The 23,093-nt window shown below is 44.9% G+C and overlaps 2 protein-coding genes across 5 annotated transcripts in view; one reads left to right on the top strand and one right to left on the bottom strand.

Annotated features, from left to right (window-relative positions):
• rubcn (rubicon autophagy regulator) overlaps nucleotides 1-2,142 on the top strand; it is a 46,910-nt gene extending 44,768 nt beyond the window's left edge. For 3 of the 4 annotated variants that reach the window (XM_077023168.1, XM_077023165.1, XM_077023167.1), the window contains exon 21: nucleotides 248-2,142. In XM_077023168.1, the coding sequence (XP_076879283.1) occupies nucleotides 248-384 (137 nt within the window). In that variant the 3' untranslated portion in view covers nucleotides 385-2,142. The remainder of the gene's footprint in view (nucleotides 1-247) is intronic. The other variant, XM_077023166.1, reaches the window with a different exon arrangement.
• Nucleotides 2,143-2,315: 173 nt separating this feature from the next.
• LOC143528456 (5-hydroxytryptamine receptor 3A) lies at nucleotides 2,316-8,673 on the bottom strand. The gene is made up of 9 exons (XM_077024156.1): nucleotides 8,478-8,673; nucleotides 4,990-5,153; nucleotides 4,859-4,903; nucleotides 4,675-4,784; nucleotides 4,403-4,572; nucleotides 4,063-4,223; nucleotides 3,608-3,818; nucleotides 3,209-3,472; nucleotides 2,316-2,542 (listed from the first exon to the last, which is right to left on the bottom strand). Exons 1-9 carry the CDS (start codon nucleotides 8,671-8,673, stop codon nucleotides 2,316-2,318), a joined length of 1,548 nt encoding a protein of 515 aa, XP_076880271.1.
• Nucleotides 8,674-23,093: the final 14,420 nt, after the last annotated feature.

Below are 23,093 nucleotides of genomic sequence, written 5' to 3'. Positions count from 1 at the left end.
TAAACAGACCACTCAGGCTTATCAACACAAAAATAGCTTTTTTAAACATAACAAAAATAGACAATTCAATAAATAAAATTGTCGTCATAAAATAAATAAGCTCAAAAGGTTCAATGTAAATGTTATGAATTAAATAAACTACCTGGTTCTAAATCAAAGCAGTCCTGCTGCCCTCTGCGGCCCAAAGTTAAAAACTGTTGTTCTTTTGAGGCCCTCAAGGTGGCCTATTTGTCTTTTTGTCTTTCAGAGTGCAGTGCATGCTACCACAGAGCCTGTTTTAGAAATGGTAAAGAGTGTCCACGCTGCCGGCGGCTAGCAGAGAGAAGGGAGAGGATGGCCCGCAGGAACATGGAGGAGCAGCAGGAGGATGAGGGAGAATTATAAACACAGAGCAACAGGGAGAGCACATAGTGACTGTACAGACTATGAGATATGCAGTAAAACAAAAGGTCTGTCTCCTTAATGGCTTATTTAAATGCAAAAATTTTGTGTGTGATTTATCTTTTGAAATATGAATCATTGTGTCACTGAAGTTGTGGTATTGCAGAAGTTGTATTCTGCCTGTGTATTATTTTTTTGACAGGAACCTTGGAGATTGCGTGGGTCATTGAAAAGTTAGAAATGATTGTTAAACTACTGAAGATATTTATTTGTAAATGTAGTTGTTAATTTTTATATATTTTTAACACCTGTGTGCCTCTGTCATGCCCACTACTCATGATGATGTTTGGAACTCATGGGACTGAACATATTTGTTTTGCACAGTATCTGTGTTTGCAGATGGTGTATAAGGTAATGCCTGCCTACAGGCAGCAAGACAGCTAGATAGAGAAGCCAGGTGCTTTAAGACCATATGAGATGTGGTGGAGAAATGTCCTTGAATTGTTTTTATACCAAACTAAATCGGCACTTTGTGTTTCTGTTTCAAAATGACCATGTTTGTCCTTTTGGGATAATTATTTCGTTTGCACCTCTGTGGTGTTGCTCATAAGAAGAGTGTCAGTTTAATCGGGTAAGAAACCAAGTTTCACCCTCCTCACCCCCTGAAATAGCACTTCTCTCTTGTGCGTATTCATATGTGATCTGGCTGCACCAATGTATCCTGTGTGTTAGGAGGTGGTTGACTCTTAATCTTAGTTTTAATGTTGATATATAGGACACTGTTGCAGTCATATTTAGTAACATTCAGATCGACGTAATTCTTGCCAGGTGTGATTGATAAAACAGATTCAGGTACATACTTCTATAAATTTTTATACAGCTGTTTGTCATGTTCTTAAAATAAATGAAATGGAACCTATCAATTAACATGACAAACTGGAAAAAAGGACCATTTGCTAGTAGAAATGTTTTTTTTTTTATGTACATTTTGCTAAATTAGAGCATTACTAATTGCAGTCTTTTGAAGGAGTATCTTTTTACAGTGCAGAAATACTTTTATAATGCTGCCTCTTTGCTGCACTTCTCATTAGCCTGCATTACTTTATTAAGCACTGCTTTGATACTGGACTTTGCTAAATTTGCTAATTTTGACTGTCAACCTGGCCATCACTTTTTTTTATTTTATAAACTGCATTAGCGAGCCAGCTTCATGTGTACAGATTCAAACTGCTTCAGATTCCGTGTACAAGTTTAACAGCAACACCCCATAAATCTAAATCAGTTTTGTTTCAGATGTCACATAAATTAACCCTGAACTTTAAAAAATATAGTTTTCAAACCTGTTTCTTGGGTTGGGTTTTCAGCAATAAGTGTGCATGCACTTTGTCTCTTTTGCCACTAAGAAAATAGAACCTGAATGCACTGACCCAGTGTGACAAAAGGAAATGAAAGGACAGACCTGCTTTGAAGTGGCTGTTAATGGATTTCTTAAAAACCTGTTGACAATTTCTGATAATCTCTTTGATTGGGTGTGTCAGATGCCTGCAATGACCTTGTGTAGAGGTTTGTGGTTGTATAAAAATGCACTACTGAGAAAATGTAAATAAAATTTACTCTGTTATATAAAATAAATTTGAAATACATTTAAGAATAAGTACTGCATTTTAAATTGAATAACCAAAAAATTAAGCATTTTGGTAACTAAACTTTTGATTTGGTGCTTATGCTTTAGTGCTTATACTTATTCTTATAATCAACAAAACCAAGTAATTTCAGTCACGTCAAATGTACTCATATTTATTAATATATTAACAAGGAAATCTACTTTGCTGTTATGAAAATTAAATGCCTACTCGTTGGAAACAAAAGAGGAACATTCTGTACCTATTTTCCTACATAGCTGCATTTGTTGTGCCTGCACAGTGAACAAAAACTCAGTGGTATATCCAGATGCACCACATGGAGATGATGACAAAGGCATAACAGGTGATGAGCAGCAGGTAGATGCGGAAGAGCAAGAAATCCAGGATGTATCCAACATGGCACCACTGGTCCTGCAGTTCAGCCTCAGTCTGGAGGAGAGTCAGGTGGGCTCGCATTGCTTTCAGGTCGTGACAGATTTCTGTGAGCTCAGGTACGGTCAGGCCACTGCTCCCAGATGCTGAGATTAGAGAGCAAAGTGTCTTAGCAGCGTTTTTAGGATTATATTTAGATTAGTAATACAATTACTAATGCAAGTAGTTTGTTTAACCGTGGCTACCCAGGATGCCAATACTGCATTTTGTATTGATATTCTCATGTTCCAGAAACTAGTGAATTAAGTTAGAAACAGTTTGCGTTTAAATAATAAGTTTCAAATGTGGCCAATTATTTCATTTTCTAGTGCTTCTTATTTCTGATTTTGATGCAATTATGAAGCAGTGTCAAGCTTATGGTAAATCGGGATTAGTAGAACAGTAGTATAAGTTAAAGGAAAGTGCAGGTTTCTGCCTTTCTTACTGTTCTATGAGTATATAATTGTGTACCTTTAAACAAATATATTCATTAGTGGTGTGCTGTTAATGGCGTTAACGCCGATAACGGCCCACCACTAATTAAATTTAACTCGCTTGCAGATATATATATATATATATATATATATATATATATATATATATATATAATAGATAGAGGGGGGGGGGGAGAGATAATATTAATCTGATACTAATTACACTTTGCACTTTCATGCTCTCCTGATTTTAACATCTTTGAAATGGTTTTGAAATGGCTGTAATCTAGAGCTTGAGTATGTAGGTATTCGTAAGTTCTGGTATGCTGGGAGTCTCACTGCAGCTGGCTGCGGGTGGTTTGGAGGTTGTGTTCGTGGGCGGGATGGTCCAGGCGACACTGCCGTCTTTTGTTATTGTGCCAGCTGAAGGATCATCAGGCCACCTGTAGCAGATGAGGCAAGCGATGTAGCGCAGCACAATCACTTGGACCCAATATGGAACCTCCTTATGCTTCCTAGAGTTGTGGTGGAGCACACTGGTAATGATGACTGTCTCCAGCAGACTAATTACCATGAGAGCCAGGCACACGGAGAAATAGATACCTGAACACATGGGGAAACAATAATATTTACTAAAAAGACAATACCCTTTCAGTAAGTCACTCAGTCCTGTTCTTTGGAGATATAGAACCTCAAGCAATACTTTTGATTTTTACATGGGTTTCTGCTGTAGTTTACCTATGATAGGGGTGCCATTTGCTGTGCTGGGTAGAAGGTCATTCATGATTAGTAGAAACACTGTGTAGCCTAGGATCAAGGTCATTTTGAAAGAGGCACGGTCAACGCTATGTGGCGGCAGGTAAAAAGACAGGATGTCAATAATCATAAGAAAAGAACTGGGTATGAGGAGGTTGACCACATAGAGAATTGGACGCCTCTTTATTACCACCTAGAAAATAAACACGGAAAAGAATCTTAAATTAAATCTTAACACTTAGAGTGTTATCTTGCACAAGAACATTGCAACAGGTAACAATAACGGATATTACATTATTGCACCATATGCACATTATTTTTAAAGCTATAACATGTTTGTGGTGCATGTCTGAATGAGAGAAGCATTTGCAGTGGGATATTGGGGCCACAAATAGTCCAGCCCCATGATACCAAAAAAAGCAGTTTTGCATTCTCACCCAGAACGTAATGATGTCCCATTCATCAATGCCAAATCTGAGAATTCCTTCTTCTCCTAAAATAACCACCAGTTCCCACTCTCCACTGGCCTCCAGATAGCGCTTTGAATTCTCAGACATCTCCTCGAAAGGCAGAGCAGTTTTAACTCTAACATCTCTGACTGCAGAAACAAGAGAAAAGGCTATTTTAAAATCTCAACATGCCTGTGGTATGCATGCTAAGGCCTAAGTGTCTGCAAGACAGTACCTGGCCACTCAGAGCCAAAGTGACTCAATTAAGTTGGTGTTAAAGGTGATAATGTAGAAAAAGTGCACTAAATGAAGCAGGGTTATGAGTTACTGGTGTGCATGTAGGATCCAAAGGTGAAAGTGCAGTTCTGAACATCAAAGGGGAAACTGAAGATCTGCAGGTTGCAGGCGGTGACGAGCCGGAGCATCCTGTCATATCGGATGAACCCAGTGTGGTTAACGTACACATAAGGACAAGCCTGCGACACGTCATCATCAACGCTGAGAAAAATTAAGAGAGTTGGACAGAAGTCAGACTGGATGGGTTTTTCTGCCTAATTCCTAGAACTGCTTGCTGAATCGATTTCCATGGTGTTCACTCACAACTCATAAACAATAATGTCAGGTGACCACAGGTTGTTCACAGGGAGGGAGATTTTACTAATTCCATCACAGGACTCAGGATTCCAGATAAGAAACTCATCAAACCAGTACTGTAGTAAGAGAAAACACATCAGGTCATGACAATGCTATGACACCACCTTCTGAGGTCAACTTGGACTCTTACCAGCCGTAGCCAAAGGAAAGTTGTAAGAATCTGCGTTTTTTCATTCTGTGGAAGAAATCAAGCAGGTTTCAACATGACCCACATACAACTCTCATACATTTAATGGTCCCGGCGGTCCTGTGGCAACTCACCACCCCAAGCACAGCATATAGAGTGAATGAGATGTTTGCAGTCGTGGGGTTGCTGAGGTTCACAGCTGGTCTGAATGGCTTTCTGTCAAACACTTCCTGTAGAGACTCATACGTGGGCCCACTGTGTCCCTTTTGGCAGGTTAGCTCACACAGACTCAGTGATGCTACAAAACAGAAATGGAGAGCAGTCAGTAAGAGCTATTTGGAGTAATGGATACATGTATCTGCTGTTCGGAGTAGCTGAGTGTAGTAGCTGAGTGCAAAAGCAGGTTTTTCCATATGTTCTATAAGCAGGTGTATATGTATATAGGTGTTACATGACCCATCTTTTGCCCATTTGTGATTCCAAATATTAGCAATGATCTGTAAGTACAGTTTTTTTATGGTATCATTAAAATATTGTTCTGTCACTAAAAACCTCTAACCAACAGTCCATTATGATTATTATTTTATGGATTGATCATGGTTTCATGAATACATCCATATCAACAGATGGATACAGCTGTTTGAACAGCATTTTGAATGGCATTTTAAAAGACAAACATACATAATCATCTAAAAGCTAAAAGGAAAACATATAATGAAGCAGTTGAACTGAAGCTAAAACATATTTGAAAACAAGTGTAATATGAAATCACCATTTGGTTTAGAAGTACATATTTGAAGTATTTGACATTTTGAGTGTTAAAGGTATAATGATTACCTGTGAGTAAAATGGAACATGCAGATAGATAAAAAATCCTGAGGTATCCCATCCTGCCCTGTGTGAACAACCTTAAAAGGCCCCCTAATTCACACTGCTCACGTCCTTGAGCTGCAAAGAAAATCTCTTCCACAGTGACTTCAGTTTATATATATATATATATAGTTTTAACACCTTCAATAATCACTCAGCTGTCTTATTGTTGCAGTCATTGGTTTTCCATGAGCTGTGTAACAGAGAATTCACACCTTTAATTAATAACAAAAAAAAAAACACCTCTGTTGTTTAGGCTTCAACTTATTATTCTTTTTGGGTGTCTTGACTGCTGTAAATGAGCATGCATCTGTATAACAAAATGGTGTTAGCAAGGAGGAAAAGTACCATACCATATGTATTTTTGCTTACTGAGTGCTCTAATGTAAACTTTGCCAGTTTCCTCGAGGGTCCAGTGACTTGCTGCATAGAACCAAGATTTTAGTGTTTTATGTTTAATGAAATAGGACCACCACCAGTCAGTGTCATGTTACCGGTTCATCTACTCCCAGGCACTGTTTACATTTTTCTGACTGTGCTCTTGAAAATGTTTAGCTGTTTAATTTCACTACCAGTCAAAGGTTTGAACATTCCAGACTAAATGCATTTTTTAATAATAAAAAAAGATGGATGGAAATGCATCATGAGAGGCTACCGCCACTGTGTTATCCTTTGTTATGATTCTCACTATGTGACTTTGTGGACAGTAAAGATGTGCCTTTACCTGCCTCGCCTCCTACTCCCTCATTCACTTTGTGACATACTAATGCATATTTAGTAGTGCAAGATTTTGTTCCTAATTTAAAATAGAATAGTTAGGGATAAAATTGGAACTATGGAGTCACATTTATTCATGTGTAAAGTGTATGAGATAATAGGTTAATTCCTGCTCTTCGAATTTTAAGCAAAGAAAATGGAACTGAATAAGTGGTCTCTCAATCCAATTGATAGTATTTTTTTCACGAAGAGTCATGGTGTGAGATAACCCACATCCCCCACGAGTCAAACACATATCCAGCTGAGGTTTGTGTTTTGCGCCTCTCTTCATGGAAGATGTTGAGGATGTGTATCTATTTGGAACTTTGATCACTGGGTTTCTGCTGATTGGATTAGGCGTTGCCCTGGAGTATCGGGAAATTAAAAGAGTGAGGTCAGTTATTGAACACCCACAAAAATTGTCCAGTTTGATTGATGCGATGGGTAGAGCTCTCAAAATGACTGGGACTGTCAGTAAGGCTTGGATTAGATCATGGAGGGTCTCACTGCTCTACGTGCGAAATTAAATAAGTTGGGAGACCACTGACTTAAGAGGAGTTTCACATGCTCAAGGACAGACTCCTTACTAAATTCTGCAGTCTCATTTATCTACATTGGCGCCAAACAAAATTCTCCCTGAAGGTCGTCTTCCACAGAGATTTTCAGAGGACGGCCCTCGCTCCCCACTGCAAACTTTAACACAAAAACTGTGTGCCAGGCTTCTGGCTCCCCTCTCCCGTCTAGATGAATCACACCTCTCACTACTTGACTGTCTGTGTTATCAATGCTTGTAAGTGCTATGAGGATTTTTTGCGTGCTCACAGACTGTTGTTCTGTTGCGAGAATAATCTGTAGTCATTTTTTTTTGTCTCCTTCTAAGGTTTGTCACTCTCCATGTTTCTCCCCCCAATCTGTGAACGGCGGCGCATCTCTTGATGCAGTGGCCACTCTGGGATTTCGGTGCTTTACATCGTGGCCCTGGGAGAACTGAATTTCCCACTCATGGGATCAATACAGTTTATTCAAATTCATTTTCAAAGTTATTATTTAACTGATTTTGAGAGGGAAATGTAGTGGTTTTTGCCATAGTAATCTACAATCGATTAGCTATTCCTCAATTTAAACAAAAGATGGTAATCACATCCATGAAGAAACGTAACAATGGCAATGATTAAGAAACTACTTTACCTGAAAGTAGGAATCGGCCATCAACAGGCTTTACAGATGATAGGCCATTATTGCTGACTGTTCAATAAACATTCTAAGGTAACACAAAAAGGGAACAAGTAATAGTTGTAATAATCCTCTGACATTCTTCCTTGCAGATCCTCTCCAGTTCAGTCAGGTTGGATGGTGAATGTTGGTGGACAGCCATTTTCAGGCCTCTCAAATTGGGTGTAGATCAGGATGTAAATGAGTGTGTCAAGGAGAGGCAGACTCAAACGATGAAAGGAGCGAGATTTAAACCAAAAGAGAGGTCCTAAAGAATCAGAATCAGGTTTATTTGGCCAAGTATGTTGCACACACAAGGAATTTAGTTCCAGTTGATGGTGTGTCTAGTAATATCCAGTGACCTATGGTTTAGCTTAAATGTTGTACAGTAAACACACAAAATACACAATATACAATATACATACGTATTGGCTATTAATAAATAAATAAATAGAGGTGAGTGTTATTGATCAGCTGTTGATGATGGCATGAGGAGTGGTGGTTTTTATGTACAGTGATCTGTATCTTCTGCCTGATGGAAGGAGCTGAAATAAACTATGTCCAGGGTGTGCGGAGTCTGTGATGAATGATTTTCTCTGCCTGTTTCCTGGTTTTGGAAGTGAATAAGTACTGAAGGTTGGGCAGAGGAGCACCAATGATTTTCTCAGCAGTTCTAATAGTTCTCTGCAGTCTATTCCTGTCTTGTTTTGTTGCTGCTCCAAACCAAATTGTAATAGAAGAGCACAAAACAGGTAAAACTGCCTCAGTAGCTCCTGTGGTAGACCATAATTCCTCAGTTGGCGCAGGCAGTACATCCTCTGTTGGGTGTTTTTGAGGATGGAACTGATGTTGAGCTCCCATTTCAGGTCCTCGGAGATGGTGGTTCCTAGGAAATTGAAGGTTTCCACAGTCGTCACATTGCTATTGGTTATAGTGAGGGGAATCATTGGTGGGGAATTTCTTCTGAAGTCCCCTGTCATCTCCACAGTCTGACATGCACTTTGAACTGTAAGGTCTTATGTAGACAGGTGTGTGCCTTTCCTAATCAAGTCCAATCAGTTTAATGAAGGAGTAGAACCATCTCAAGGAGGATCAAATTTGTGTCAACGGGCAGTTGGACAGGTGTACCTAATAAAGTGGCCAGAATGGATGTTAAAATGTAACGCAAATGTCGAATCAGCCAATCACATGGCAGCAACAAGCATTTAGGCATGTAGAGGCATGGCCAAGATGAGTGAGTGTGTGTGTGTGTGTGTGTGTGTGTGTGTATGTGTATATATATATATATATATATATATATATATATATATATATATATATATATATATATAAAATCAAAATCAAATCAAATATATTTGTATGGATTGTGGTGCCCTCAGGGTGTCAGGGAGGGCATTCCACATGCATGGGGCAACAGCAGAGAAAGCCCTATCTCCCATGGTCCTCAGTCTGGTTCTGGGTAGATGGAGGAGGTTTAGATGAGTGGAGCGGGAGGAATGGGTTGACTTTTGTAGGATGAGAAGTTCTTTGAGATAGGGGGGAGCATGTCCATGGATGCATTGAAAGGTGAGGAGGGAAACCTTGTATTCAATCCTGGTGGAGACAGGAAGCCAGTGGAGTGAGAGGAGGATGGGGGTGATGTGTTCCTGTTTGCGTACTCTCATCAGGATCCTAGCTGCAGAGTTCTGGATGTAGCCTATTGGAGACTCTGCAGGCTCTTGCTAGGGATCCCTATGAGAAGTGAATTGCAGTAGTCCAGTCTGGAAGAGATAAACACATGGACAAGCTTTTCAGCATCTGTGAGAGAGAGAGTGGGGCGAAGTTTGGAGATGTTTCGCAGGTGATAGAAAGATGTCTTACAGAGATGGTTGATGTGGGATTCGTAAGTGAGTTGGGGATCCATTTTTATGCCACGGTTTGTGACTACTGAAGAAAGAGTAATATTGGAGCCAGAGAAAGTGATGCTGGTTATTGGTGATGATTTGATCTGATGAGGAGTGCTGACTAGAATAACTTCGGTCTTAGAGTTGTTGAGTTGTAGGAAGTTGTGCCCAATCCAATCCATCTCCTCCAGACAAGTGGTAAGTTGTGACTGAGGTGATGGCAATGGAGAGGGAGGGGCTGCAGCTCTGGTGTTGATGTAGAGCTGCATGTCATCGGCATAACAGTGGAATGATAGACCATGACGGCTGATGAGTTGACCAAGGGGAGTGAGGTAAAGGATAAAGAGGATGGGGCCAAGAACTGACCCCTGGAGGACACCACAAGTGACTGGGAGAGGGTTTGATGTGGAGTGATCCAGGGAAATGTATTCTGTCCGGTTTGTGAGATAAGATCAGAACCAACTGAGGGCAGTGTCAGTGAGTCCAATGGTGAAGTGAAGCCGGTTTAGTAAAATGTCATGGTCGACAGTATCAAATGCAGCAGATAGATCCAGGAGAATGAGGAGGGAGGGGGAGCCAGAGTCTGAGGACATCAGGAGGTCATTTGTGACTCTTACAAGGGCAGTCTCTGTGCTGTGAGCAGGGCAGAAACAAGACTGAAATTTTTCATAAAGGTTGTTGTGTGTTACATGGTTCTGGAGATGAGTAGCCACTACTATTTCAAGTACTTTGGATATGAAGGGGAGATTGGAGATGGGCCAGTAGTTTGAGAGGATCTTTGGGTCAAGGGTGGGTTTTTTGAGAAGTGGTCTGATAATGGCTGTCTTCAAGATGGAGGGGATTGGGCATGAAACTCCCGGGCTGAAAAAGGGGCCCACTCCGGCCCTGCTCAAAGGTGTTAAGTATTTTAAATAAAATACACACTGGCTATACCGAAGTTCACCTCTGACCATGACTTTGCAGTATTACAGCAGTGTTATGTCTAAATACCTAGTTAGGACAAAACTAGAGTGCTCAATGAAGTTATAATCACTGTAACTCCAGAATATAATCTGTAGTGTCTTTATGCATGTGCAAATGAGGGGACTCGGAATTTGGCACAACACATGTTGTTTTGAAAAAACGTGCTAAATAAAATTGAGCACTTTCTTTGATTTTCAACTTCGACCTACCACCTGATTCACTTCTGCTCCGCCCCCTGACGGGTGAAGCAAAATCTACAGAAAAGCCGCACCTCAAAATAAGCCGCATGGTTCAAATCATGGGGAAAATGTAGCGGCTTATAGTCCGGAAAATATGGTGTGTATATATATATATATCAATGGGGAACCATCAGGGCCCTCTACGCCCTCTCAGAGGGCCTAAAATATTCTTAAAACATAAATATATATAATATAATTTATCCAATTTTATTTTATCTACTTACAGTTTGACAATCGACATCTAAACAATTACAAAAATATAAGCAAATAAATTATTCAACCGTGTCTATTCAATCTGTGTTGGAAGGAGGGGTTATGTTAAGTGGAAGCCTGGGAGATGTCACGTTGAGGACCCCGGCCCCTCCCTTTTGGGCGTGTGTAAACGTTGTCCACGTGCTCTGTCTGCGTTTTCGGAACTCCGTAGTGACAGCTTTGTTGTGTGGATAATGTGTCTCACCTGTGAATCGTCTCGTAATCACATGGGGCTAATGTGGTCTGTCTATTTAATGTGCGCTCGCGCAGTGTCCTGTGCTCGTCGTTGTCTATAGTCTGCACGTTGTGTGCCTGTGAATGTTTTCTGTGCGCCGTTGCGCAATATTCGTAATAAAAACCTTGTCGTTTGGATCGGAGACCTGGACTCGTGTCTCGTCCTTGCTCCAGCACCCCACCGTCACAGAACGACGAGCCGACCAGAGACACCCGAACATGCCAGGCTACAAGCCTAAGCCCAAGAAGGGCAAGAAGCCCAGCAAGCGGCACCACCACGCATCGTCCTCCCCCCCGCGCCGCAACTCCACGCCGACTCCGGAGCAGCTGAAGCGGGATCCCGAGTGCTCCTATCTGCTGTGTGCGGCTCGGGAGACCGCTATACCGGAGTTGGCTGAGGAGTACCGCAAGACAGCGGTGCGGGTGTGGCGGGAGAGACATCCCTCGCCTTCCCGGGAGCTCTCGCCTGTAAGGGTCAGTGTCCCCGAGCTATATGGGGCAGAGGGCGAGCTGGGAGGAGACTCCTCCTCGCACCACGAAGCTACGCCAACGTTGGAGCAGCTGAAGCGGGATCCGCAGTGCGCCGATCTGCTGTGGATGGCTAGACAGGCGTCCAGCCCCGAGTGGGCGGTGGTGCTCCGCCAGGAGGCGGTTAAGGTCTGGCTGGCCAGACACCCGTCTCCTCCCCGCTCCCTCTCACCGCTGTGGGTGGGCTCGTGCGTCCTCTGAGCTACCGAGTCCACTCCAGAGAGCAAGTTCGGGGAGGAGGACTCCGAGGAGGAGCAGGAAGGAGAAGACTACCCCCCTTCTATATGCGACGCCTCCACCGTGGACTACGGTGGAGAGGAGGAGGAAGAGGAATACCCTCCGTCAGAGGACTCCGCCTCCACCGTGGACTACGGTGGAGGGGACGGAGAGGAATACCCTCCGTCAGAGGACTCCGCCTCCACCGTGGACTACGGTGGAGGGGACGGAGAGGAATACCCTCCCTCGGAGAACTCCGCCTCCACCGTGGACTACGGTAGGGAGGAGGCGGAGTCGGAGGAAGAATCAGAGGACGAGGATTACCTCCCTCCGCCCGTGTGCTCCTCTCGCACCGCAGAGAAGGGTGAGGAGGAGGAGGGCTCCTACACTACGGAGGAAGAAGAGAGCCCTCCCCCCTCAGAGAGGTCTGCGGAGACCGTAAGAGGGAAGCGGACGCCCTCTTCCGCTCGCTCCAGAGACAGTGCTATGGACTGCTCCCGGGGGTGGCAGCCCGGAGCAGCCCATGGAGTGGAGTCGGGGAGGAGAGGAGGAGGAAGAAATGGAGACCGAAGGGGACCACTCACACGGCCCGTTCGGTCAGTCCGTCAGCCGCGACGCACCAGGCGCGTACGCCAGCCCCGGCGCTCCTGGCACGTCAGCCCGCCGCGCTGCCCCTGGCACGTCAGCCCGCCGCGCTGCCCCTGGCACGTCAGCCCGCCGCGCTGCCCCTGGCACGTCCGCCCGCCGCGCTGCACCTGGCGGAGAGTCCGCAGCAAAGGCAGGAGGAGCACCGCCTACCGCAGCGCCTGCAGAACCAGCAGCTCCGGACCTCTCTCCCCTGCTCGCTCTCCTCCTGGCGCGAAGCCTGGCGCCTGTTATGTGTTTGTCTGTGCCAGTGTTTGTCAGTCTTCCCGTGTGTGTTCCTAACCCATTTTTCCCATTCGTTCCTCTATGTGTCAATGTGCCTGTGTGCGTGTTTGTGAATGTCCCGTGTAACGTGTCTAATGTCTTTTCCCCTATGTTCCCAGGGAGGGTGTTCTAGGCGGTCCGTGGCGGACGCTTCCCCGAGGGCAGTCACCTCCCAGACGCAGGACTGAGCGCGTCAGATCCGCCCATCGTCGTGGGTTCGGGGCACTCGGTCCTGTTGGCACCCCGGGACGGGTAGTGCCCTTGGAGGGGGCGTCTGTCACGTTGAGGACCCCGGCCCCTCCCTTTTGGGCGTGTGTAAACGTTGTCCACGTGCTCTGTCTGCGTTTTCGGAACTCCGTGGTGACAGCTTTGTTGTGTGGATAATGTGTCTCACCTGTGAATCGTCTCGTAATCACATGGGGCTAATGTGGTCTGTCTATTTAATGTGCGCTCGCGCAGTGTCCTGTGCTCGTCGTTGTCTATAGTCTGCACGTTGTGTGCCTGTGAATGTTTTCTGTGCGCCGTTGCGCAATATTCGTAATAAAAACCGTGTCGTTTGGATCGGAGACCTGGACTCGTGTCTCGTCCTTGCTCCAGCACCCCACCGTCACAGGAGACTGTGTCTCCCCTTATCAGGACTGTGATGGTAATGTTGGTAATTGGTGGTCCCGCTGTTCATTTACAGAGGGCCAGGCAGTTATAATTCAGCGCAATACCAGTTTGAAATGACCAATTTCATATCTTCCCTCTTAGTGGGCGGGCTTAACTGTATGATAATTTTCTGCCCTTCCTTTGATGCCCTCGTGTGTGTTGTTTACATATTCTGCTCCCGAGGAACACGGAGCTGTGGAACCTTATTTTGTTGGAACCTTATTTTGCTTAAGTAGTTATCTAGTACAGATATTATTGTTTATTGCGTTTCTAAAGCTGTACTGACATCTGTTTTTTATTTTTTATTTATTGCAGTTAATTAAGAAAGGAACCAATTTTTTTCGGGGGGGGGGGGGGTGAGAGCGGGCCCAGGTTTAATGGTCACGATTCGCTACTGATGCCAACTGTGCAACAAATCCAGTAGTGAAATTTCCTCGCTCCTAAATATTCCACAGTCAACTGTCAGCTGTAGTATAAGAAAATGGAAGTGTTTGGAAATTACAGCAACTCAGCCAAGTTTTAGGCCACGTAAACTGACGGAGCGGGGTCAGCTGATGCTAAAGCGCATAGTGTGAAGAGGTCGCCAACTTTTTGCAGAGTCAATCACTACAGACATCCAAACTTTATGTGGCCTTCAGACTGGCTCAAGAACAGTGCACAGAGAGCTTCATGGAATGGGTTGGAGTAAGACAGTGTGGACAGTGTGAAGACAAGATGGCGCCTGTGTTTGGCTTTGCCGCTGCTCTAGCTCGACTGTCTTACCTGTTTATTGTTTTCTCCTCAGTGTTGTTTTTCTATGCTTATGATGCATCACACACACAAGATGATGTGTTTATGATGCTTATGATGCCATCATCACACACAAGATGGCGCCCACCGAGGCAGACGTCTTTGTGTGTTCCTCCGGCAACCAACGCTATTTAGTATTTATTATAGTTTTATTGTACATTTTGTATATACAACAAACACACGGAACATTTAGTTACAGTAGAGAAGCACTGTTGGAGATAAGTAAAGTTCGTCACGAACTTACGTTCAGCCTCTCGGACTTCAGCTTTCTTTTACGCTCGGACTCCACAACCAGCTCAACAACACCGGCCTCAGGTGAGCAGCGCAACCGACGAACAGAGCGGCCAAAGCGTAAACGGGGCAAGAGAGGTGGGCTACATGCTAGGCTAAAGGCTAGGGCTACTAGACCACCGCTGCCCAGCCTGTTGCTAGCTAACATCCGCTCCCTTGAAAACAAGCTGGATGAGCTGAGAACCAGAACAACAACTCAGCGAGAGACCAGAGAGTGCTGTGCGCCTATTTTCACGGAAACCTGGCTCTCAAACAGCGCACTGGAATCAGCGATCCAGCTGGAAACACACACCGTTCATCGTGCAGACCGTACGGAGGCATCGGGAAAGAACAAAGGCGGCGGTGTCTGTGTTTTTGTAAACAAACAGTGGTGTTCGGATGTAAAGACTGTCGAGAAACACTGTTCAGCGGATTTAGAATTTCTGCTGGTGAAGTGCAGACCCCACTATCTACCGAGAGAGTTCAGCGCCGTGTTTATTCTGGCTGTTTACATCCCACCACGCGCGAACTCGGCCACAGCGCTGGGGCTGCTGCATGACGCCATTAATAAACAAGAGACCGCACAGTCAGACGCCGTGTTCATTGTGGCCGGCGATTTCAACCACTGCAACCTGAAGACTGTGCTGCCCAAATATTATCAGCACGGGAGCTTTTCATACAGGGAGAGGAACATACTCGACCAGGTCTACAGCAACGTGAAGGGTGGCTACAGAGCCGTGCCTCGGCCGCACTTCGGACAGTCTGACCACATTTCCGTGTTCCTCTACCCAGCATACAAACAACTTCTCAAGCAAGGACCCCCTGTGAGTAAAATAATTAAAGTGTGGAATGAAGAGACTGACTTAATACTTCAGGACTGCTTTGATAGTACTAACTGGGATGTGTTCAGAACTGCTGCTATGAGGGAGGATGGTTCTGTGGACTTAGAGGACTATGCTTCTGGGGTAACGGGTTACATCAGCTGCTGCATCGAAGCCACTATCTCCACAAAGCGCTGCATAACGTACCCCAACCAGAAACCCTGGGTAAATGGCGACGTTCGGTCCATGCTACGTGCCCGACATACTGCATTTCTCACTGGCAGTGCTGAAGACTACAAGAGGTCCAGATATGATCTGCGTAGATCCATCAGAGAAGCCAAGAGACCATACAGGCTGAAACTTGAGGGCTACTACACCACCACAGACTCTCGACGCATGTGGCAAGGACTGCAGCACATCACCAACCACCAGCAATCAAGCAGGGCGATCACAATCAGCCAACAAACATCACCTGATGAACTGAATCAGTTCTATGCTCGCTTTGAGGACTTCAACTTGTGCCCTGGACAACTGGAACTGAAAGATCTTACAGACAAAGAGAGCATGCAGGACTCAAAGTTCACAGTGACTTCAGCAGATGTGCGCAAGAACTTCAGGAAAATAAAACCACGGAGAGCAGCTGGCCCGGATAACATCCCTGGACGTGCACTCAGGGCCTGTTCATCAGAACTGGCAGATGTGTTCATGGACATTTTTAACCTCTCTCTCGCACAAGCTGTTGTGCCAACCTGTTTTAAGACCACTACCATCATTCCCACTGCGACCTGCCTGAATGACTATCGACCTGTGGCACTCACCCCAATTGCAATGAAGTGCTTTGAAAGAATAGTCATGACTCACATTCAGCAGACCATTCCAAACTCCATAGATCCTCTCCAGTTTGCATACCATCAAAACCGCTCCACTGACGATGCAATCAACACCGCACTTCACACAACCCTGATACACTTAGAGGGCAAGGATACATATGTTAGAATGCTGTTCATTGACTATAGTTCGGCATTCAACACGGTTGTTCCATGCAAGCTCGTAGAAAAGCTCATCACCCTTGGACTGACACCCGCCCTCTGCAGCTGAGTGCTGAACTTCCTCACGGACAGACCGCAGACTGTCAGAGTTGGCAGCCGCACATCAGGTACAAAAATATTGAACACAGGGGTTCCCCAGGGCTGTGTGCTAAGCCCCCTTCTGTACACACTCTTCACATATGACTGTGTGGCCTCCCAGAACAACACCAGCATCATAAAGTTTGCTGATGATACGACAGTCATTGGACTGATCACTGGAGGGGAAGAAACGGCTTACAGGAGGGAAGTGGCTGACCTGGTGACCTGGTGTCACAATAACAACCTTTCCCTGAACACTGACAAGACCAAAGAAATGGTTATTGATCCCAGGAGAAAGCAGGAGCCACACTCATCCCTGTACATCGGTGAGACTGAGGTCAAGAGGGTGAAAACCTTCAAGTTCCTCGGTATCCACATCAGTGAGGATCTCACCTGGTCTCACAACACACACACCATTATCAGGAAGTCCCAGCAGCGCCTGTATTTTCTGAGAAGGCTGAGGAAGTTTGGCATGCCATCTACAATTCTCAGCACCTTCTACAGAAGCACCATCCAGAGTGTCCTTAGCAGCTCCATCATGGTCTGGTATGGAAACTGCACTGTGCAGGACAGGAAGGCTCTCCAGCGAGTAATCAAAACTGCACAGTCCATTTCAGGAACTACTTTCACACCCTTACAGGACATCTATCACTCCAGAGTAATCAAGAGATCACGCAACATAATCAAGGACAGTACACACCCACAGCACTCACTCTTTACACTCCTCCCTTCAGGCAGATGCTACAGGAGTGTGAAGTCCAGGACTAAAAGACTGACAAACAGTTTTTACGCACAGGCAATCAGGCTCGTTAATGCCTCTCAAGCCCCCCTCAACGCTCTACATGTTCCTGCACCTTACCACATTTAAATGCCCTTAATGTGAAATGTTTACACATACATCTCGAATATTTTACGTCAGTAACTGCCAATGTTCACATGTCCACAGTCTTTTTGCTGTGAAATATTCAAATTCACTTTATTTTCTGTATTTAATTACTTATTTACTCTTGTATTATTTCTTACTATTGTATTGTTAAATATTTTAATTTTTTAATGGTGAATGGAGGAACACCAAAGTAAGAATTTCATTGCACAGTGTAACTGCCTGTTTCTGCTGGGCACATGACAATAAATCTCTTGAATCTCTTGAATCTTGAATCTTGAATCAGCAGCTCTAGTCTATGACCGGCAAATGTTGCTGCAAATTAAACACTCTATGGAAAACTTGTCGGTCTCTAAAAACTTTTTATTTACTGGACCGACTCTCTGCTCACCTGCTCGCGGACTTCCGCTACTGAATGACTGGGGGAGAAGATCAAAAACTTCACGGGAAAAGCGCTACAGGAAAAGGAGGGGTACGAGGGCTGGCGTCCAGGTGCAATCCCGACGGCTCTGGAAGCAAGTTCAGGCTACTCCGTTGTTTTCCTGGGTGGCACTGGGTCCTTCCGTGGGAGTGCTGGATGCCATGGGGCGTGTGAGCGGCTGCGTTAGAGCGTCCTATTTACGGTTGGTGAGCGTCCTATTTATAGGCTACTTGACTGTTTGGAAGCCATTAGGAACTGGTTGTCAAATAATTTCCTACAGCTAAATGCAGAAAAGACAGAAGTTTTAATTGTTGCTCCTAGTAAGGTGACTCATGTGATCAAACAATCGCTTGGTTTTCTTTCCCCAGCCTTTTTAAATTGGCTTTTGGATATTTTACTGTAACTGTATTTCATTTTATTGCCTTGCTGCTTGTTTTATTGTTTTATGAACTGTTTTGTGTAAAGCACTTTGTGACTGCTGTCTAAGATAAGTGCTATATAAATCAATTTTACTTACTAATTTACTTTCCATGGTCGAGCAGCTGCATCCAAGCCATACATCACCAAATGCAATGCAAAGCGTCAGATGCAGAAGTGTAAAGCACGCTGCCACTAGACTCTAGAGCAGTGGAGGCACATTCTCTGGAGTGATGAATCACGCTCCTCCATCTGGCAATCTGATGGATGCGTCTGAGTTTGGCGGTTGCCAGGAAAACGGTACTTGTCTGACCGCATTGTGTCAAGTGTAAAGTTTGGTGAAGGGGGGATTATGGTGTAGGGTTGTTTTTCAGGAGCCTAGTTCCAGTTAAAGGAACTCTGAATGCTTCAGTATATCAAGACATTTTGGACAATTCCATGCTCCCAACTTTGGAGCTGGCCCCTTCATCTTCCAACATGACTGTGCACCAGTGCACAAAGCAAGGTCCATAAAGACATGGATGGCAAAGTCTGGTGTTGGTGAACTTGACTGGCCTGCACAGAGTCCTGATCTCAACCCGATAGAACACCTTTGGGTTGAATTATGTGACTTCAGCCAGGCCAGGCCTTCTCATCCAACATCAGTATTCTCATCCAAATTCGCTTCTGGAAGAATGGTCAAAAATCCCCATAAACTCACTCCTAAACCTTGTGGACAGCCTTCTCAGAAGCTGTGCTAGCTGCAAAGAGCAGACCACTGTCATATTGAACCATATGGATTAGGAATGGGATGTCACTGTGAGTCAAGGAAGGTGAGCGAATACTTTTGGCAATATAGTGTATATCGGGACCCCCTAGAGTGCTGTTCAATTGGTGACTTGGTGCACTCCCTCATGTATTTTGTGGCTTCGTGGTTAGTTTCATTTTGAGCACATATAGTTTGTGTACATAACCTGTCTGTGTTCTATGTGCCTCACAAGAGGTGTAGGGTGGGCTGCTGATTATTTTGGGGGGGGGGGGGGGGGGGTTGTGTTTTGTGGCTAGTCAGGGAAGTAGGTATTTCCTTGGGTTTGTCTCTTTGTTTTACGTTACATTATTTAGATTATTTCATTTTTTTGTTTTTTATTGTTTTAACAATAACATTAAATATTAATAAAATATTTAGTTATTGTTTTGTTGGCAATATGCTAACAGCTACTGGGTTGGGAGGGCAGAGACTGCAATACAGACAAAGTGTAAAGATGAATGATGGTTTATTACTAACAGAATTATTGGTTGAAACGATTTCTCAGTAAAACAAAAAATATATATATATTATTTCCTTAAAACCAACATAAAGTTCAAATATACCCAGGTAGCAGGGGCGGACTGGCATACATTACTACCGGTGATTTCCCCGGTGGGCCAATGGGTTAGTGGGCTGCCGGGCCGCCGGTGGTAACTCTGTCCGTGGAGGAGCCTTTGCCTCGCACTACGGCCCCGGCCCGTAGTCATGCTGCTGTTTAATGGTGCCTATTACCTCTCCCCCGCTCCAGTCAGGCAAACCTGCTCAGCGTGCAGCCGCTGGGAAAAACTGGGAAAAAACGAACTTGTCCCAGAAAATCCGGGCCGGACTACGAAAACCTACAGCAGCTGTGTCACTTATTTATACAAGTAGACACAAACTGGAAAAGCCTTGTCCATACTAATGCCACATTAATTATATCTCCCTGTTTGTATCCCACGAGTGACAAGTCAAGAGAGAGACGCCAGTTACACACTGACACTGCTGAGGGTCGAACTCATCATGTGATCCAGAGGTGGGGACTCGAGTCACATGACTTTGACTCGAGTCAGACTCGAGTCATTAATATTAAGACTTTTGACTTGACTTGAAAAAATATTCAGAGACTTAGACTTGGACTTTTACACCAATAACTTGGGACTTGAATTGGACTTGAACCTGTTTACTTGCAAAGACTTGATTTTTTTTAACCCCAAATCTAAATTTTAAAACGCATATTAATATTTATAAAGTGCGCCCCATTAATTTCATTTCCGTCCTTCTGACGCAGACCGGCGTTACACCAGATTCTGTGACCGTCGAGTTTTGTGACCACAGGGGGCGCTATTTCACAGTTTCTGTTCAGAGGCACAAACGCTTTACGAATGCTACGTAAACTACGCTGATGCACTTTCTTTACTCGTTTTGTTGGTGTCCACGAGCCAAAATATGACAGATGTTTATATTTACATTTATCGTCTCTTAATTACATAAATGTACTTAAACAAGATTTACCATCCCCTCACCATTGCAGCCAACAAAGAAATCATGAATGGGATGTACAGGTGAGCCTTTTTAACTGGGGTCACCAATTCTGACGGCAGCCATCAGAATATGTGACCCCACTGAATCTCCAGGTAACAATAGTAGCCTACACCGTGACCCCACAATAACAGAAAACAATGAAAAATAACCCTAACCTTTTATTAGTCTATATTTAAACATTTTATCCAAATGTTTAGAATAACCATTCGTAATGACAGCATCTTGCTTACGGTGAAGCTTTTTTCGTGTAAAATGATGTAACGAAACATTCTTGTTTAAGTACATTTATGTAATTAAGAGAAGATAAAATGTAAATGATCTGTCATCTTTTGGCTGGCGGACACCAACAAAACGAGTAAAGAAATGCATCAGCGTAGCATTCGTAAAGCGTTGGTGCCTGTAAAAAAAAAAAAAAAGACTCGAAAGGACTTGAAATTCCAAGTTTCAGACTTGGGACTTGACTTGACGGTTGCTTGTCTTGCCTCGAGACTTGACTTGAGTTGACTGTCTTTGCTTGAGACTTGACTCAGGACTTGAGGATAAAGACTTGGACTTACTTGAGACTTGCAAAACACTGACTTGGTCCCACCTCTGATGTGATCCCTCCACGACATGGTTGACACTACTGAAACATCAAGTTTTTCCCCTGTATTTTGTCAGGGTCAAGTTGTTAAGTTTGTTAGTTATTCTGTTATGTTATACTTTGTTATCACATTATTGCTGGAAGTAATATTGTCAATATGACAATAACAGCTGTCATATTCACTACGTGCCATGTATAGTGTATACAGATTATATATATATATATATATATATATATATATATATATATATATATATATATATATATATATATATATATATTATACACACATACAGATACATATATGTGACAGGCAGGGTGAGCGATATAAAATGGAAGCAATCATGCCAAGTCTCAGGGGAAAAAGGATGGTTTAATTGAAAAAGTGCGCAAACCAAAACCTGTGAACTGATCCAAATTAAGGATATAATAACCAGCGGTCAGCAAGACATATATAGACAAACAAACGACACTCAGGTGAGACCGGTAGGGGGCCCTCCGTACCGTGACAAATCCCCCCTCCAAGCCGCACTCCCCTCCACCGGCTGTGCGGCACACAGCGGCAGCACACAAAACAAAGGGGCAGGAAGGCAGGGACAAGGGACACACCCCCTGTAGTCCCGGAGCTGAAACACAAAAACAAACACACGTTAGCTCACCTACCTGGGCGGGACCCTGGACCGACTGGGCCGTCAACAACACAAAACCACGCCCCGGTCGGTCACAGGGCCCTCACGCCCTAACTGGCATTTGGCTGCTTAGCCCCACATGTGAGGACGAGGAGCTATGGCTCCTTATTCGTCCGAGGTGCGTGTGTGTGCAGGTTACCTCCCCGGGGCATGGTTACGTCACCTCCTGGACCTACCTCTTCCTGGAGCTGACCCCTGCCTTCTGCTAGGGGCCACCCCAGCCTCCTGGGGAGTCAGCCCCAGCCGGGGCCTCCCTTTACGAGGTGGATTCCTCCACCCAACCCAGGAGCGCTAGAGACTGAGGCCCAGAGCACCCCCGTCGCAGGCTGGGGAACAGCCCCAAGGGCCTCCTGGTCACCCCGAGCAGGAGGGAGGATCTCCATCTTCAGCAGGAGCTCTTCAGACCGGAGCCCCATGATCCCCAAACATCTGGGGGCCCCAGCCCTCTAGGGAGGGGCTCTTTATGACCGGGCTCCGGTCACCCCACAACATAACGGGGCTCCTGCCAGGTGGAGACCCCCACAAGGTCCAGGAACACCACGATCCACTTACAGGGAGAAGCACCTGCACATAACACACACACACACACCCACCCACACACACCAACACAAAACACACACGCGCACTACCCTGATCCCTGATGGGGGAAGGGTCTCCTAATCAGGAGAACCCCCCACTTACCTGGTCAAGGCCTCCGTCAGGAGCGACGCCCTCCATGCCACACCCCATGGCACGGGACCACAGCCAGTCCTCCCCCAAACACACATTTAAGGGGAGGAGCATGCGTGGAATTACAAGTAACAAATCACAGACACGCTAGGACAAAACAAACACGCAAAGACTAGACAAAACAAAAAATCGTGTTCAAATGATGAACGGACGGGACCCACAGGTACGCGCTCGTTTACTCTATTGTGACGTGCTGCTCAAGTACGCAGTCGCTCCCCACATAAACACAAGACGAACGGGGAGCGACCATGACGAGCGGCAGCTGCGTCACATACAAAACATGTAACATAAACCCAAACGAGCAAGGCACACAGACCACTACGACCGTTCACACTACCACGACAACAACCACACAACAAGAAGAGTTTTTCCCAGGGAAGACGCCCTGGTCCTCGCCGTGCCACACACAACACAAACGCACGGCGGAACTCTTCATACAAACAAACAACGGACATGAAGAGCTTTCCCAGGGCAGACTGCCCTGGTCC

The sequence above is a fragment of the Brachyhypopomus gauderio genome, chromosome 12 (assembly GCF_052324685.1).
Source record: "Brachyhypopomus gauderio isolate BG-103 chromosome 12, BGAUD_0.2, whole genome shotgun sequence".
Lineage (NCBI taxonomy): Eukaryota > Metazoa > Chordata > Actinopteri > Gymnotiformes > Hypopomidae > Brachyhypopomus > Brachyhypopomus gauderio.
Note: the sequence above shows the minus strand (reverse complement) of the source record. Positions and strands in the feature narration are given on the sequence as shown.